Raw genomic sequence first — 17,982 nt, 5'->3', positions numbered from 1 at the left:
GGTCTCTTAGGCTGTCTTCATTTCTTTTCATTCTTTTTTCTTTATTCTGTTCCACAGCAGTGAATTCCACCATTCTGTCTTCCAGATCACTTCCACCATTCTGTCTTCCAGGTCACTTATCCGTTCTTCTATCTCAGTTATTCTGCTATTGATTCCTTCTAGTGTAGTTTTCATTTCAGTTATTGTATTGTTCATCTCTGTTTGTTTGTTCTTTAATTCTTCTAGGTCTTTGTTAAACATTTCTTGCGTCTTCTCAATCGTTGCCTCCATTCTTTTTCCCAGGTCCTGGATCATCTTCACTATCATTATTCTGAATTCTTTTTCTGGAAGGTTGCCTATCTCCACTTCATTTAGTTGTTTTTCTGGGGTTTTAGCTTGTTCCTTCGTCTGGTACATAGTCCTCTGCGTTTTCATCTTGTCTCTTTTTCTGTGAATGTAGTTTTTGTTCCACAGGCTGCAGGATTGGAGTTCTTCTTGCTTCTGCTGTCTGCCCTCTGGTTGGATGAGGCTATCTCCAGAAACACTTGAATTAGCTACATCTTAATCATATAACTCCTCTGAGTATTGTATTTAAATCTTTAAAGCCTGGAATTATAAGGGTTTAGGGAATGGTGGTTGTAAAAGATGAGATGTTTAGAAAGTTTTCCTCCTATGTATAACACAAAACAGTGTAAGAGGAAATAATTGTGTTTGAAACAGAAGGCCAGAAGAAACTTAGGTATTATCTCATTGAAAAAATTATATCTGAGGAGGATAGTGTCCAAACTATACAGGGGGTAGTGTTGAAGAAAAGCTTTGGGAAGAAGAATTGGAAAAGACCCGGGACATTTCTTGGATGGTGCGATAGAGAATTAGAGGGAGGCATCTGAGTGCCAGTGAACAGCCTGGAGGGATGGGCAATGCACTGGAAAAAAGCAAGCAAACAGATGGTAGTGGCAAGAAAGAGCTGATAAAAGGTGGGAGAGATACGGTGGTGTGCATCAGCAAGGCTTTGGGGCTATATATCTTTAAAGGAAGCTGAATCAGAGTATTTTTGTGAGAAGTATTTTTATGATTTTGTTATATCTTTTCAAGAAAGGCATTTTATTTTAGGGAATAGACTTAGGTTAGTTAAAAGTCCCAAACAAAGTTTAATAATGTTGCATAAGGGAAAACATCTCTCCATGTGGTCAGTCCAAAACATGATGCCATTGCCTATAAACCCACTCTAAAGAAGATTAGCCCCCTGAAAAAGTATTCTATACTGGAGATCTTTCTTAATCACTGATGTTTGTGCTCTTGTTTCTTGGCAAAGCTCCCGTGCTACAGTGAAATGAAACTCATAAATTTCTACCATTCAGATGAAGAATGGTGGGTGGTGAGCATATGTTTCTGAGAATCTGCTTTTATTTAAATCAAAGCCTCCTTCATGCATTTAACCGATAGGCATGTAAGACCAGTTGGAGATTATTTCCCTTAATTCTATTTGGCCTTGTTTTACTCCATTCTAGAGGTATTTGAGAGTTATTAATGGTTATACGTGTGTCTGGAAGATATTCATTAAGCTTCAGCTGTGGGAGCCATATGGAAATCAGGCCCCCTATGAATTTTCTGCACACATGAAGAGGAGAGTTTGCTTCCATTTTTACTTAATAATCTCTCACTGCTGTTCTGGTTTTGAGGAAAGCCGTTGATCATGTTTGAGCTGTAGAGTGGTTTCAGAGCCTGTGAAATGTACAGCTCACGAAGAGCATCAAAGTGACAGCTGGAGAGATTAGAGTCCATTTTGTGTGTGTACAGAATTAGAGGACTGAGGCTCACAAAAGCAGGCAAGCCTTCTCACATTAATCAACATCTTTTAAAGTAGAATCAAAGTGGTTTTCTGTAAGGAAAAACACATGTGGGTAGACACTGTATATTCCATTTTAAGTGGGTCTCCATTATTTGCAATAAAACTTTATGGACTAGAAAAAAAGTGTCTACTATATATTTATATTAAAGAATGATAGAAAAGGGTAAATCATCTGGCAAATTGTAGCCTCAACATACTCAGTTTTTATTTAAAAAGACATACCTGAACATATTTTATAGTTATTGCTGACTGTATACAGTCAACTAAAAATAGCAAGGTGATCTTTAGCCTTGTGAAAGAATGCATCACAGGTTGAGATATAGTTGTAATTTTTGAAACGGGATTCCTTTGGTGTTCTGTATCTAGAACACTTGCAACTAGGGATATTTTGACCTCTGAATTTTCCTACAAAGGATAAAACTTTTCCAGGATAACCTAATGGGAAAGGACAGTCACGAGATTGTAACAACAGCATAACTGACTTTGCCGGATTCTGAGGCTCTGTCAAACCAATTTGGCTAGAAACGAAATTTAGCAACTCTAAGGGTCTTCTGTCTTCAAGTGGTTTCTTTGGTGAATCTATTGGCCCCGCACTCTCTTCCTACTTACCTGGTGGTCTGTACCTCTGTGGCTTGGTTTACCCTAATAACTTGGTAACTTCTGTTAGTTCTTGGACATATTCTCCCCCTTTTTCCTCCTGTTGTCCCCAAAATTCCCTTACAATCTCTCACAATTCTTTTAACCCCTCCAAAGTGCCATTCTCAACCTGCCTTCTTTTATCAGACATTTATTCTCAGCCACTAAAAACCCATTTTAAATTTAAGCCCTTCTAGCTTATCAGACACTAAACTCTTACCCTTTCTGTAACTCTGTGTATTCCATCCAGCAGAGAGGAAGGAGGTAATACTAGGAGGCTTAGAAACAAATAGGAGTTAGACATCTGATTTAATGGTAGCATTTTTTTTAGTTTAAAGCTTTATAAATAAACTCTCATAGTAACAAGTTATTGCAGTATAAATAGCAGGAAATAAAATACTAAGAAAAAGTTTCTGATAACTTAGCAACCAGAGCTATATAAGTGGCTATCAAGCTGAGCAAGTAAATGATAATGCTGGTTTCAGACGTGACCAGTTGAGTTGATTTTGCAAAATCTCAAACCTGATGTATTTTTTTCTGAAGACAGTTCATGAATGCTATTCAGTGTACTATTGGGGGTATAACGTTGACACTTTCAAGGGAGCAAATTGTGTGTAGTTATTGGAACCTAACAGAATTCCTCCGTAAAACAATAGTACTGTATTTTAAAAATTAATAAGTCCAACAGGGTTAGAACAGAAATGAGCCAGGAAGCTTCATATTGTACTTATATTCTAACTTCTATGTTGTCAACCTCCTCCATGAGATCGAGCATTTTAGAGAAATTAGGATAGTTTCCATGATTGTGTGGAATTTCACCTCTCCTCACGCATATACCTAACTTAGTTTTACTAGGAAATTTTGAATCTGCAGCACAGTAGATACATTAATAATGCATGTCACCACAGTAACTAGAAATGGTAATCCACAGATATATGCAGTAGAAAAAAGAAAATGGAATGGGTGCAAATTCTCAGGCCATAAAAACCAGGTATGCAAAAGTATATACCTTTATTTTGCCGTTTCTGGATTTAAGTTTCTTATTGCTAACAAAACCTATTCTTTTCAAACTGAGATAAACTTAAGAGCCTTCTGAGGCAATTCAGAGCAAATTAAGTCTGTTTATTGTTCTACATCTTGTCAGAGTAGCATCTCAGCTTTGGGGAGTTTATATTGTGATAGCATCAGGGGAAGGACAGCTGAACCTCAGTCCATGCTGGTATCTACTGAGAGGTATGTTGGCCTGTCTGGTTCTCAGTTGTAAACCCACCCCCCAACCCACCACCCTCCGCTCTCTTACTGGTATCCACTGAAATACCCCCATTCCCATCCGACTCTTTATTTATTGCCTGACCCTGAAAAGTATCACATGGTAACCACAGTCATGAGACAAAAGGGCTGGGGTTTAGTACATCAGTTTATATGTCACATTTTTATCTGATCATAGAAAGTTACATTGAAGACATTCTGGCCATGTTGTTTGGAGTGCACACCTCTGATGGGCATGTGTGAATTTAACAGCTTCTGTCCATTGCAAGCACCTGTTGGGCCCAATTAGGCAGACTTCAAAAGCTTAATGCACCATAGGTAAAGTATTCATTTTTGTATTTATAAGGATAAAAATTCTGTCTCATTTATTCCAGATATTTGGTTATTCATTCTGGTTAGAAATGAATTATGGGTGAAAAAGTGGGTGGGCACTAAGTGCTGGCTCCAGGTAAAATGGTCGAGACTGTCTTTGTTCCTCACTTTTACTAGGATGTCCCCTGCCCTGAGCTTGGCATCTCACACCTCACAATATGACCAACATTGTGGCAAACTTGTGAGTGAGCTGAGTTAGAGACAGGATGATCCTTGTGCCATTTTCCAATAGCCTTTTTCAGGTGACTGCAGGTACCACTAACATCTTTTATGAGCATCGGTGTAAATGTCCTCACTTCAGCTCTTACATACTAGGACAGTTGTCCCTCGGTATCCGAGGGGGACTTCAGATACCAAAATTTACAGATGTTCAAGTCCCTTACATAAAAAGGGGTAGTATTTGCATATAACCTATGCACATCCTCCTGTATACTGTAAATCATCTCTAGATTACATCTAATACCTAATACAATGTAAATGCTATGTAAGGAGTTGTTATACTGTATTGTTTAGAGAATAATGACAAGAAAAATCTGTATACATTCACTACAGATGCAACCATGGGAGGCCTAACTGCACAGCACACGTCATCAACAACGTAACATTTTCTTTCTTTGAATACTTACAGATTGCTTTCATTTAATGACCTGAAAGAGAAATATATAGAATAAAACACAGAATATTTCAAATACAAGTACATGTAGAAAATATAATTATAAACAGAGAAAATATAAATTCACTTCTCTCTCACACTCACACACACACTGTGTTAACCCTCATCAAAACCCTGATTATTCTCTTTTTTTATTATATTTAAAAAAATTTTTTTTATAAATTTATTTTATTTTTTTATTTATTTTTAGCTGCGTTGGGTCTTTGTTTCTGCAGGCGGGCTTTCTCTAGTTGCGGCGAGCGGGAGCTACTCTTCATTGCGGTGGCTTCTTTTGTTGCGGAGCACGGGCTCCAGAGAGCAGGCTCAGTAGTTGTGGCGCACGGGCTTAGTTGCTCCGCGCAATGTGGGACCTTCCCGGACCAGGGCATGAACCTGTGTCCCCTGCACTAGCAGGGGGATTCTTAACCGCTGCGCCACCAGGGAAGCCCCTGATTATTCTCTCTTGATAACCCTCATATGATGATAATGATGATGGTGATGACGATGACAATGATGATTGTTGTATTATTTTACCGTGCTGATGGGGTGAGGGGATGAGATGTCTGGCACTGTAGGTAAGTGGTTAGACACCAGGCTAACTTGAACCTTCTGGCAGGACGTCAGAAGGATCAACTGGGTTTCAGTTGCAGATGTTGAGACTTTGGAGGCAGCTCAGTGATACTAATGTCAGGATCTGTAGAGGCTGAGGGCTGAGGATCTTCAAGCTTGAAGGCCAAAGCTTCACAACTGCAGGTGCTTTAGTTAGAAACATTGTTATAGGAAGCTGTTTCTTCTTTTCTTTTCATCATCAAGCAAATCTTGCAGTGGTTCTAGGCGCATCGTTATCCCTCAGGTAACACAGAGGCTTCATTCCATCAAAGAATCATCCTTGAAGCTCATGTCCTTTTAATGCATGAAGCTGTCAAAAAAAAAAAAAAACCTGCTGCAGGTTTTTCAGGCATCCATACTGATAGCTCTGCCTCCTCTAAGTCTTCTGCATCACTATCGTCATCGTCTGTAGAGGATTTCAGCAGATCTTTGAGTTCCTTGTTGGTAAAAGTTTCTCTATGCTACTAGGTGTTCCTCAACATTGTCCTCGATCATGTTAGAGAAGCTTTCCCCACTAACTTCCCGTGGAACATTCCTGACTTTTGCATCAGTAGTGGGGATGCCCCTGAAATCATAGACAACCTCACTCCATAATGGCTCCCAACATGCACTCCTGTCTTGGGCGTTGGGACATCTACAGTCTCTGTAATTGTGAAGCTCTTCCATAAATCCACAAGTCTTCCTGAAGGCAAGGCAGGCGTAAGTTGCTTTAATGCACCTGATGATGCCTTGATCAAGTGGCTGCAGCAGTGACATAGTGTTAGGAGGCAGGAACATTACTTCTGCATTCTTGTCGGTGAAGCAGAGACATTGGGGTGGCTGGGAACATTGCCAATGATGGGGAGGCCCTTGAATGGCAGCCCCTTCTTTTCGAGGTATTTTTTTCACTTCAGGAATGAAGCACTGGTGGAACTATCCCAAGAACAAGATGGCCATCACCCAAGCCTCCTTGTTGTGTTGCCAGAACACAGGCAGGCGATTTGGGGTTTTCATCACATTTCATCACTATTGAAGACTTGCTCTGGAAGGTAGCCTTTCTCTTCCATGAATTTCTTGAGCTCTTCTGGGGGCACTGATGACGCTTGGCATCAGCCAATGCTGATTCTCCCGTGATCTTCACATAGCTCGCCAGCCATCCCTTAGCAGGCTTCATCTCCTTCCTCTCGCTCTCCCCAGCCCCTTCACAGTAACGCTCGTAGAGATGAAGTGCTTTACACGCATAACTTTGCCATCAACAGGGATAGGCTCCTGTGACATGTTCTCTAGCCGCACATTTCATGCTTTCTCAGTCTTTGTAAGCACTTCAACATCAACCAGAGAGACTGTCGTTGCAATTGTAGGTGAAGCACTAACACTTCCGCAAATTTTAGCTTCTCTCTGCTTTATTGTGTGAATGCTCAGTTCGTTCTTACCGACCTTACTGCCCACTTTGGCAAGCGACATGCCACTTTTCAAAAGATCTAGGATTTTCATTTTCTCTTCGAGAGAGAGCACTTTACACTCCCCCTTAACCTTTGAGGGATGCTTTGACCACTTAATGGCTTTTTAGGAACAATTTGCTTCACAGAAACAAAGGGTGCCTACAGCATAAGCAGCCAACGAACAAGATGCGAGGTGAACAGTGTTCAAACGACTAGGTACTGGAGAGAGACTGAGTGTCTGTGGAATGGCAGGAGGCTGCAGCAGCCCACACATCACTCCATTCAGTGGATTTAGTGTAGTGCGCAACGCACGGCAAATTGAAGTTTTGCTTTCTGGGACTTTCTGGAATTTCTCTTTTATCCAAATGTTTTCAACCTGTGGTTGGTTGAATTCGTGGATGCAGAACCCAGGGATACAGAGAACTGAATTTATTCATTTTGCATTTCAGTTGGTCTGCTTTTTTTTTTTTTTTAATATTTATTTATTTATTTATTTATTTATTTATTTATTTATTTATTTATTTATTTATTTATTTATTTATTTATTTATTTATGGCTGTGTTGGGTCTTCGTTTCTGTGCGAGGGCTTTCTCTAGTTGCGGCGAGCGGGGGCCACTCTTCATCGCGGTGCGCGGGCCTCTCACTATCGCGGCCTCTCTTGTTGCGGAGCACAGGCTCCAGACGCGCAGGCTCAGTAGTTGTGGCTCACGGGCCCAGCCGCTCCGTGGCATGTGGGATCTTCCCAGACCAGGGCTCGAACCCGTGTCCCCTGCATTGCCAGGCAGATTCTCAACCACTGCGCCACCAGGGAAGCCCTGGTCTGCTTCTTCTGTGACATATTCATGCATATGAATATGGCTTGATATGGAAAATATCAATAGCTTACACTTTCAAGTTTTGTATATTTGTATATACATCTGCATCTGGTTTGTATATTCTTCAAGCCTACCACAAGTATGTGGCACTATTTCCCAACCTGTTTAAAGCTTAAAGTATAAATCCAGTTAGCTTAATCATGATATTAGGGTTATGAGACTAGACTGATGGCTTTAATTCATTTGAAGACCAGTTAATTTTGTTTTATTCCATGGCCTTAAGTGGTACTCTACTAAAAAGTCATACTCAATGAGATAGTGCAGCTAGAGGAGCAAAACCTGTCTTGACTACAGCAAAAACCGCTCAGACACTCCTGAGTGCATACTCTGAGGACAGATTAGTAGTATTTCTATATGAATGTCTGCACTTTGAGAGTCTATACTGAAAGAATAGTCAGTATTTATATTTATGTTAGGTATTCATCTCCTCCACTTCCACAGATGTGGTCAACTTTAAGCATATTCAATCTGTGAAAACACAAATTTATAAAATAAATAAATGAGGGAATGTATTTTTCATCCCAGAAGTTTCTTTATAGTTCAGAGGAGTTTCTTTAAATAGTATGATTCCATATTGTATGGTGGAATACACACACATACACACATATGTGTATTACATAAGTGCTATATATTTTATGTATGTACTATATATATTCATTTACATACAATTCTAGACAGTGAAGTATAAGTGCAGTTATGTTCACAACTGAAGATTGCAGTGTTCTATGTTTTGAAATGCTTGAATTAATAAACATTGATAGAAATTAGCTCATTGTTATGATTATACTAAATTTCTTAGATTTTTCACAGTTAAGTGAAGACATTTATTTTTCAGAATCAAAACAGTCAATTATAAAACTATTTCAGCTTTTTCAATTACAGAAGTTAGAGTCATAATACACATTTAATTGATTTTGTATAATCAAGGCTGATTTACTAATAAGACAAGTTGTCACTATTTGCTTATTAAACTTCTTCTAATTCGTAGTTAGTGATGGTGAGACAACTCTTAAATTTAACCAAGAAAATGTTTATCAATAGACAACAGTTTAGTTCTTTAAAGTTCATGCTTTTGTTGTTTCATAAGTACTATTAACATACATTTATTTGTATAAGGAATTGTCGACCATAAATCTGAAACATAAGCTTATTGTTCCTGCTGCTACATTCTTGGATCACTAGAACCCTGCCTGGAATCTCTCAGGGTCTCTATAGGATCATATTGCTACTGCTCAGGAGGCTGATTCAGGGAGGCTTTGCTTTGGGAGAATAAGCCATCCGTTCCATACCCCATCGCCACCCACAAAATAAGTCTGCCCAAGAGCACTGTCCCCAGTGCTCTGAAATTCTACTCACTTCCCACTAGGATTTTCTACACACATAACCCTCTGCCCCTGCCTGATGGTGATCCTTTCCCAGGATTTCCCTTCCCCCAAGACCTGTTCCCTATGTAAGAAAATATGGTATCATAGAAGAAAAATTTGAAGCATTAACCTGGGTTCTTGCCACCTCATCCGTAATTCGCTTTTCTAACAATGAGGCCCTTGGATTGGAGCATTTTATGAGATATCTGAGCAAGAGTAATGGTTAGGGATTGCATATATACACACATACATATACTTTTTTTTAAAGGTTATTCTATGACATATAGGTTTTTTGGGTTTGTTTTTTAAATTAATTAATTAATTAATTTTTGGCTGCATTGGGTCTTTGTTGCTGCACACGGGCTTTCTCTAGTTGTGCCGAGCGGGGGCTACTCTTGGTTGTGGTGCTTGGGCTTCTCATTGCAGTGGCTTCTCTTGTTGCAGAGCATGGGCTCTAGGCATGCGGGCTTCAGAAGTTGTGGCACGAGGGCTCAGTAGTTGTGGCACGAGGGCTCAGTAGTTGTGGCACATGGGCTTAGTTGCTCCACGGCATGTGGGATCTTCCCGGACCAGGGATTGAACCCGTATCCCTTGCATTGGCAGGTGGATTTTTAACCACTGCACCACCAGGGAAATCCCATACATACACTTTTCTGAAACTGTATCTGAAGTTATAAGCTTCATACTTGTGCAGATTTCAAGAATAAACCCAAAGAGCAACAAAAAAGTCTTGATAATTTCTTTTGTTTAAGTTTCAAAGATTCACATGATACAAAGAGAAGTCTGCAAGGGGCAAAAATGTAGCTGAAATGCTGACCTAAGTAAAAACTTTTAGAGTGCTAATTAATAAAACTGCATTGAATTTAGAAAATAAATCATTATAAAAGGGGCTGTTTGCACAAAGTTCGAGCTACTACTGATAGTGAAGCAAGAATACAGAATTCAACGTAGAAAAAAGTCATTTTTATCATGATTTTACAGATAACACCCATTTAATTTAAAACTGACCTGTGACTTTCCGATATGAATACAGTTATATTTAGTTTTCATGTTTCTTTAGTTATTTGTGTAATAAAATTTGACCAAACCTTTAAAAATGCCTTTCTTGCCCTCTAATGCAACAGACTGAAATTATTGGAGGGTTTTTGAAATAAATATTCTATCTATGTAAGTCTTAAAAAAAAAATCCTAACGATTTGCTTGTGTCCAGTTAATTGATCTCCTTTACGAATTTATTTTAGGAAGAGATGCCTCTAAGATTTACCGATTTCCTACTATGCGTTAGACCCTCTGCTGGAATTTTCATGTGTTCTCTCAGTTGTTATATGACGCTAGAGGTGGAAGAAATCATCAAGATTTCTAGGGGTTCCCAAACTCATGTGTCCTCAGTCACTGAGACCCACATGAAACAAGCTGTTGGCACTGGGGCAACTTCTCAGGATCTGCTTCTCAGATCCAGTGGACTCTTTTCATGGAAGAATGTAGGCTTGGGGTGCCAGATCTTTGTATTTTTCTAAGAGGAACAGGAAATGAGAATTTTTATGTGAAGTCTCCTGTTTGTTTGGCCAGCTCCAGATTTAAAAATAAATAAATAAATGATGTGTGGACCAAACAAAACATTTCTACAAGCTAGATCTGATTGTCTGACTTCTGGTTTAGGACTTCTGATCTAGCCTTATCTCTCCGAAAATGAGACCCAGATTGTTTACAGGGCTTGCCTACATTCGGCAGCTGTCTGTACCAAAGGTGGAACAGTGACCATGGATTCCATTTCCAACGTCCCCCAGTCCATGCATTTGTAAGACACAAGGCGCCCAAGCAGAAATGCTTAGGCCGTGGAGAATGGGTGAGACTGAATATTGCCAGGAAAGGGCTAGGTACACTCGTAGGCCTTTTCTAACTCTAACCTATGAAAATCATGTGAAACCCAGGCAATATTTTCCAAAATTAAAAAAAAAAAAAAAGAGAGAAGAGAAGCTTTCATTTGCTAAGGTTTTTCATGACTTTTTATTCTGTTGTGTGGACTTTTCATTTTCATTCTGATAATAAAGCAGCAGTACTTTTTTTTTTTTTTTTACCATTTTGATGATGTAAAATTAGTTGATTTAATGCATGTCCATCCTTTCGACAGTATAAAAAATAGTCTATTATAGGTCATTCCTAGAATATTAGTTCTTAGTTTTACCTCATTAATGAAGAATTAAAATTTAGACCTTTCTGTGATATATGCCAAGGTGACTTCTAATCCTGAGATGAATTCTATAATAATCTGGGCCAATCCTGAACCAAACAAATATAAAAATCTACACAACCCACAGAGGGAAGTTTTAGAATTTTACTATAAATGGGAGAAGGGTGAACGTGCTCAGACACAGGTTCAGATATATGTCTGACATCAGGATGAGCACAAGTGTACCAACAGAGAGGGTGGCACACTTGCTAGTCTCCTCATTCCCACAGAACACAAGAGGGTCTCTCTTGAGTTTTCCAGAGTACCTTCCCAGTGTTCCAAACAGGATCAAAATAACAACGTTTTGGGAGCATACACAAACATGAAATTAGCTACAAAGGTTATGAGACTGAAGACATGGCTCTGTTGGCTTGTCACAGGGTAAAAATGGCGACACTTCTATCAAGATAGGAAGTGAAATTCAAGGAGAGGAACATTAAGTATCACGGAAATCTTATTATGTCTATGCTAACCCTTCACCCTTCCCCACAACCATTCTCGCTGGAGATAAGTTCTGCCACATCAAACTGATCTACTGAGACCTACGCAATAGAGAGACGATTCTAGGCATCTTGTCCAAACCTCTGGCGAACCTTGCCTAATTAAATCTTCGGCATAAAACAGAATGCTTAAAATTCAGACTCCAGTAATAAATATTGTAAAACAATGCTTATTATGAAAACACTAAAATTTCAAATTTAAATGCAAATTTTATTGGGCAGCACACATCGTGTCCCTAAAGTAAGGCGTAATCCTTCACTTGTTATTTTTCTCACTTCTAGAAGACAGGCAAGTGGCCGAGAAAATGTAGACAAAGGGAAGTTCAGTGACTTTCACAGTGTAAATCTGTAATAACTCTCGTACCACTTGTACGTACATCCAAGTAATGCATTCAACAGCCTAATGATTAAAATATAGATATAGATTTTGAACAGTAATGGGATTAATGTTAGTAATAGCCTTTGTAAAAATTTTTGAATCATGTGATTAGATTCATGAGATTAATATTACATTAAAATTTATAGATACATTTGAAGTAGTAATTCATAAGACTTTAATTATATATGTAGCTCACTTTGTATATTCTATTTTGCCTCATGATCTTACTATGTAGGTTATTTTAAAATATAAAATAATTTTCAAGTATATCTCAAAAGCTTAAAGGTTGTGGCATAAATACTATTTTATGCTGATAAGGGTTGCATTTCATGTTATTTCATTAATGTTAATAGCGCATCAATATTAGGTGGGGAGACTTGATGATTAGTTCAGGTCTCACTCCTGTCTTGGAACGTTTCTTCTCAGTTAATGTCATGTGACACAAATATTTGTCATCTTCTAATGGACTTCCCAGTAATCTGAACCAAAAATCCAGGCATGTGTTTTATCACACACAGAACTATGCCCCTCCTCTTTGCTTTATATCCTTCCTAATTTTTCCCAGTACAGTTGCATGCATGTTTTCTCTTTATAATTACTGAAGCAAGGTCATGGTACACATAAATTTTCTAGCTCACATGTTAAATCTGTGTATCCTGTTGATATTTCCACATCATTAAAAATTCTTTTATAATGTCATTTTTAATGATTGAAGAATATTTTATGTGGATGGACTATAATTTATTTCACCAATCTTTTCTTGTTGATTTTTTCTCTTTTTTAAAATAGACAACATCCATGTAGCTAAAATTTTGTATGCATCCACAACCATTTCATAAGGATACATTCCTAAAAGCATAATTGATATGTTAAAGAGAATATAAAATCTTAACCTATTTACTGAAAGGTATGTTACATGATCACGTACTTTAGGACATGTACTAAATCCTCAACAACAAACTGTATTAATAGTATTATTACTATTTATTTGTCAGTATAATAGGAAAATGGTGTCTTATTGTTTTAATATACAATTCTTTGGTGATCACTGAGGTTGAATTTTTTTTTTTATACATTTCTGGTTATCTAAACAGAGAGACATGGGGGCAAATTTTTCTAAAGATATATAAGTAACCCTGCACAGAAGATATGAATTCCGTCATCTTGAATGTGCCCAGATCCCTCACTCTAGCTGTACATAAATGACATTAAATTTATAGAAATATAGTGTTTAGTCAATTCAGTGAAGGGGACAGTTCAGTCAAAAACTCTGATCAAATTTCCTTTTAAAATAAAGAATATTAATAGTTAATTTAGTGGAAAGTTATGTCACTAAGTTTCACAAGTAGACTCAAATGGTTTAGATGATTTTGTTTTCTCTGCAAGATATAATGTGAAATATAAATCTTATTGAAACTGCATATTTCCTTTGATGAAGTATTACATTTTGAATGTATTTAATCTTTTTTAGTATTTGTGCATTTACTTTCCTTTTTAAAGGTAATTCAATTCAAAATGTGACTTGAATTGAAAATATTTTTATCTATCTCTGATTTTTAAATACATGTTAAGTGATCATTTATGTGATATGTGAGCTGTTTCTTGAAACACATGTTAAATCAAAAGACTGAAAATGTTATTGGCAGGAAATTGAACATATTAAGATTGAGTTATCCATTGCTGTGTAACCTCTAGCAGCTTAAAACAACAAACATTATCTCACACATTTTTCTAAGAATCAGGAAACCAGAAGCAGCTTCAGTGGGTGGTATGGCTCAGGGTCTCTCATGAAGTTGCCGTGAAGCTATTGGCCACAGCTGCACTTTCTGAAGACTTGATTGGGGCTGAAGGATCTACTGGGTTTTGTTTGTTTGTTTGTTTGTTTTTAATTGAAATGTAGTTGATGTACAATATTGTGTTAGTTTCAGGTGTACTACCTAGTGATTCGACATTTACATACATTACGAAATGATCACCCCGATAAGTCTAGTAACCATCTGTACCCATACAAAGGTATGAAGATATTATTGGCCATGTTCCTTTTGCTGTATATTACATCCGAGTGGCTTATTTATCTTATAACTGGAAGTTTGTACCTCTTAATCCCTTTCGCCTATTTCACCCAACCTCCCACTCCCCTCCCTCCTGGCAACCACCCTTTTGTTCTCTGTATCTATGAGTGTGTTGAAGGATCTTCTTCTAAGTTCATTCACATGAAGGTTGGCCAACCTTAGTTCCTCACTAAATGAGTTTCTCAGTAGGACTGCTGAGAAACAGACATGGCTTCTCCTAGAGTGAGGAATCCCAGAGATAGAGTAAGGGGGGAGGAGGGAAGAGAAGGGGAGGGGAGTATTTATTTGAGTAAATAGTATTACCTTAAGTAAACATTTACCATAAGCTACTAATCATAGATTAAAATAAATGATGTCTGCATTAAGTATATCAGAACCTATCAATTTCTTTTAGTCTTGTTTTAGCACTCTGAATTACATAATCTTTAAATGGCTAAACCTAATTGTGCTTTAAAAGAATTTCCTCCCCTTGTCCCTCCTCATCAAGCTCTACCATACCCTAAAACCCGAACCCCAGATTCTCCCTGCATCTGCCTCTCTCTCCAGGACTGTCCAGTATTATGCCCCAAAGAGGGTAGGGTCTTGGAGGAAGGAAAACACAGAGTTTAGGGGGACCTCAAACGCTGTGTCCTCTGTGCTTCTGTAGAATGATGCGAGTACAAGTGACAAGACTCCAGCAAGGCTGGGCCCTGCCCCTCTCCAACTGATCCTTCTGCACAAGGGTCAGAAGCAGCTTTAAGTAGGAAATGTGGCAAGGGACCAAGGGGTTAAGAACAGCCCCAAACTTCAAGTCCTTGAGGAAGTGACATTCTCTCCTCTGGGTGGCCCTGGTCTAAGTGCTTTGTTAGAAATAAACCAACATGGAAAAAAAAAAAAAAAACCAGAATTTCCTAATTGTTTGTTTTTTCAAAAAAATTCCTCTCTTCATTGTTTTCTTTGTTTAAATCAAACTCCTCTGTTTATTTTAAATAAAATGAAGAAACTTAAGTATGTTATCATTTTAAAGAAATGCCTAATTATTTTATGTATGAATCCTCTTTCCTACAGGTATTTAGATTTAATAATGAAAATCTTTATACTTCTGGGTTTTTATTAAATTTTTTTTTTTTTTAATTTTTGAAAAGTTTCAGTGTGATCCTTTTCCCTCAGAGGTTTAAAATAAGAATTCTTTCACTCTTAGCTCTATCTCACTTGGGACCTAAGTAGGACTGATGTCATGTCACGGTTGCAAAGGATCCTGTAATGACTTTAATATAGCGTATTTTCTTGTAAAATTTCTTCTCATTTTCTTAAAACAACAGACATAACTGATTATATAACCTTATCTTTTTCTAGGTCTCCTAAAAACCCAGAACAGAAGATCATTAAGAGAGTGATTGCTCTTGAAGGAGATATTGTAAAGTAAGAATTTAAACTAGTTTTTTTTGTTGGTTTTTTTTTTGTTTTCTTTGAGTTTAGGTTGTAAATATCTAGATTTTTGTCGAGTTTTAAATCACCTCACATGGAAAGTGCATTTCAATCCAAAGAGGTGTCTTTGAAGTCTTCAAACCTTTGGAGACTTTCCAAATGAACTGGTACATCTTTAGTGAGTATCATCAAACATTTCAGGATATAACACATAAATAAACTGACTGATGGTATTGTTATCCTTTACTGGGAAGCACAAGAGAAATAAATATTAATTAAGCTGAAATTAACCACATTTTATAAAAAGACCATTAAATAACTGTTTTTCAGGCATTGAAATTAGTATGATTGTTTTAGGTTATGATGTCAAGGTTCATTTTAGAAAAATTCAATAACATTTTGTTATTTTAGAAGCAAACACAGGAACTAAGGGGGAGCTTATATTATAATAGAGATGGGGGAAGATGGAAAAGAATGTGAAACAGAAGCTTCTGAATCAGTGACAAAAACAGTAGCTTTAAAAAATAACATTGTAACAATCAGGTGTTTTAACAATGTGTAGTAATATCTTATTTATTCTACTTGCTGATAAGTCTAGAATAATGTTTGAGATTCAACTAGTAAATATTGATGTAGCGTGATATGTCTCATATTGATTGCTTACTTTAAGTTACAGCCAAGTCTATACAATGTGGGATTCAATATACTTTGAAAACTATATTCAGAAAGTTTTTTGATCCTATTTTCCCAAAAAGCTTGTATTAATGACAGTACAGTTTAAGCAATCTCATTAAAATGAACCTCAATTAAAATGGTCTAGAGCAGAATCTAGACCAACAGTTCTCAAAGGATGGCCCAAAGACCACTAGGAGTTTCCAAGACCCTTTGTGGGGTTCTGTGAGATCAAAACTACTTTCCTAGTAATACTAAGGTGTTATTTGCCTTTTCATTGCCATTTCTCATGAGTGTACAGTGGAGTTTTCCAGAGGCTACATGATGTATGATATTGCAGCAGATTGAAGGCAGGAGCAGATAAGAGAATGTGGCTGTCTTCTATTAAGCCAGATACTAAAAAGATTGCCAAACATGTTAAAAAAAAAAAAGCCACTCTTCTCACTATTTTTTCTCTTGTTTTGGAAAACAACTATACTTTTCATTAAATATGTTCTTTGTGTTAACGTACAAGTTTATTATTGTTATTTTACATTGAATCACTAAAGATTTTTTTTAATTCTTCATTTTAATTTCTAATATGATAAATATTGACATCTAATATACACATAAAAGTTCTTTGAGACCTCAGTTATTTTTAAGAGTGTAAGGGTGTCCTCAGACCAAACAGTTTGAGAACTTGCTGATGCAGTAATGAATGGCAAACATTTTCATGTCCAGATTAAGTAATTATTAGTAGCCTGCATGGTATCAATGTAGCTATCGAGGTATGGTATGTTTAGTTTATATTCATGAGTATTTGTTTGGTTTTTTTTTTCTTCTAAAATCTTTATTCAATTATAAAGCAGAAACTAACACACCATTGTAAAGCAATTATACTCCAATAAAGATGTTTAAAAAATCTTTATTGAGGTATAATTTATATACATATATATACACATATATAATTCACCCATTTTAAATATACAGTTCAGTGAGCTTTAATATAAATGTATACAGTTGTGCAACCCTCACTGCAATCTAGTTTTTGAGCCTTCCTATTACCCTCAAACATTCCCTCACCTGATTTGCCCTTAACTCTGGTTCCCATCATTCCCCGTTGCCAGTGCCACACAACCATGGATCTGCTTTCTGTCTCTATAGGTTAGCCTTGTCTAGAAATTTTATTTACATGGTAATATACAATATGTAGTCCTTTGTACCTGGTTTCTTTCACTTAGCATAGTGTTTTTTGGTTCCTCCGTGCTGTGCACCTGTAGTTTGTTCCTTTATATGATTGATTACATTCCATCATATGGATGCACAACTCTTAAGACTATATTAGAAACAATGAGTTCTACCTTTTAAATGGGTAAATCATATGTTACATGAGTTACACCTCAGTAAAGCTATTAAAAAACAAAACAGGGACTTCCCTGGTGGCGCAGTGGTTGGGAGTCCGCCTGCCAATGCAGGGGACACGGGTTCGAGCCCTGGTCTGGGAAGATCCCGCGTGCCGTGGAGCAACTAAGCCCGTGTGCCTAGAGCTCGTGCTCCGCAACGAGAGAGGCTACTGCAGTGGGAAGCCTGCGCACCGCAACAAGGGGTAGCCCCCGCTCGCTGCAGCTGGAGGGAGCCCGCGCGCAGCAACGAAGACGCAATGCAACCAAAACTAAATAAATGAATTTATAAAAAAAACAAAACAAAACAAAAG

General features: G+C 37.5%; 1 protein-coding gene across 3 annotated transcripts in view; it reads left to right on the top strand.

Annotated features, from left to right (window-relative positions):
- Positions 1-17,689, top strand: part of IMMP2L (inner mitochondrial membrane peptidase subunit 2) — a 629,217-nt gene extending 611,528 nt beyond the window's left edge. For all 3 annotated transcript variants that reach the window (XM_082400165.1, XM_082400166.1, XM_082400160.1), the window contains exon 5: positions 15,546-17,689. In XM_082400165.1, coding sequence (XP_082256291.1) covers positions 15,546-15,615 — 70 coding nt within the window. In that variant the 3' untranslated portion in view covers positions 15,616-17,689. The remainder of the gene's footprint in view (positions 1-15,545) is intronic.
- The last annotated feature ends 293 nt before the right edge of the window (positions 17,690-17,982 follow it).

This window comes from Balaenoptera borealis, assembly GCF_965194805.1.
Source record: "Balaenoptera borealis genome assembly, chromosome: 7".
Taxonomy (NCBI): domain Eukaryota; kingdom Metazoa; phylum Chordata; class Mammalia; order Artiodactyla; family Balaenopteridae; genus Balaenoptera; species Balaenoptera borealis.
This window is presented reverse-complemented; position numbering and strand designations above follow the sequence as displayed.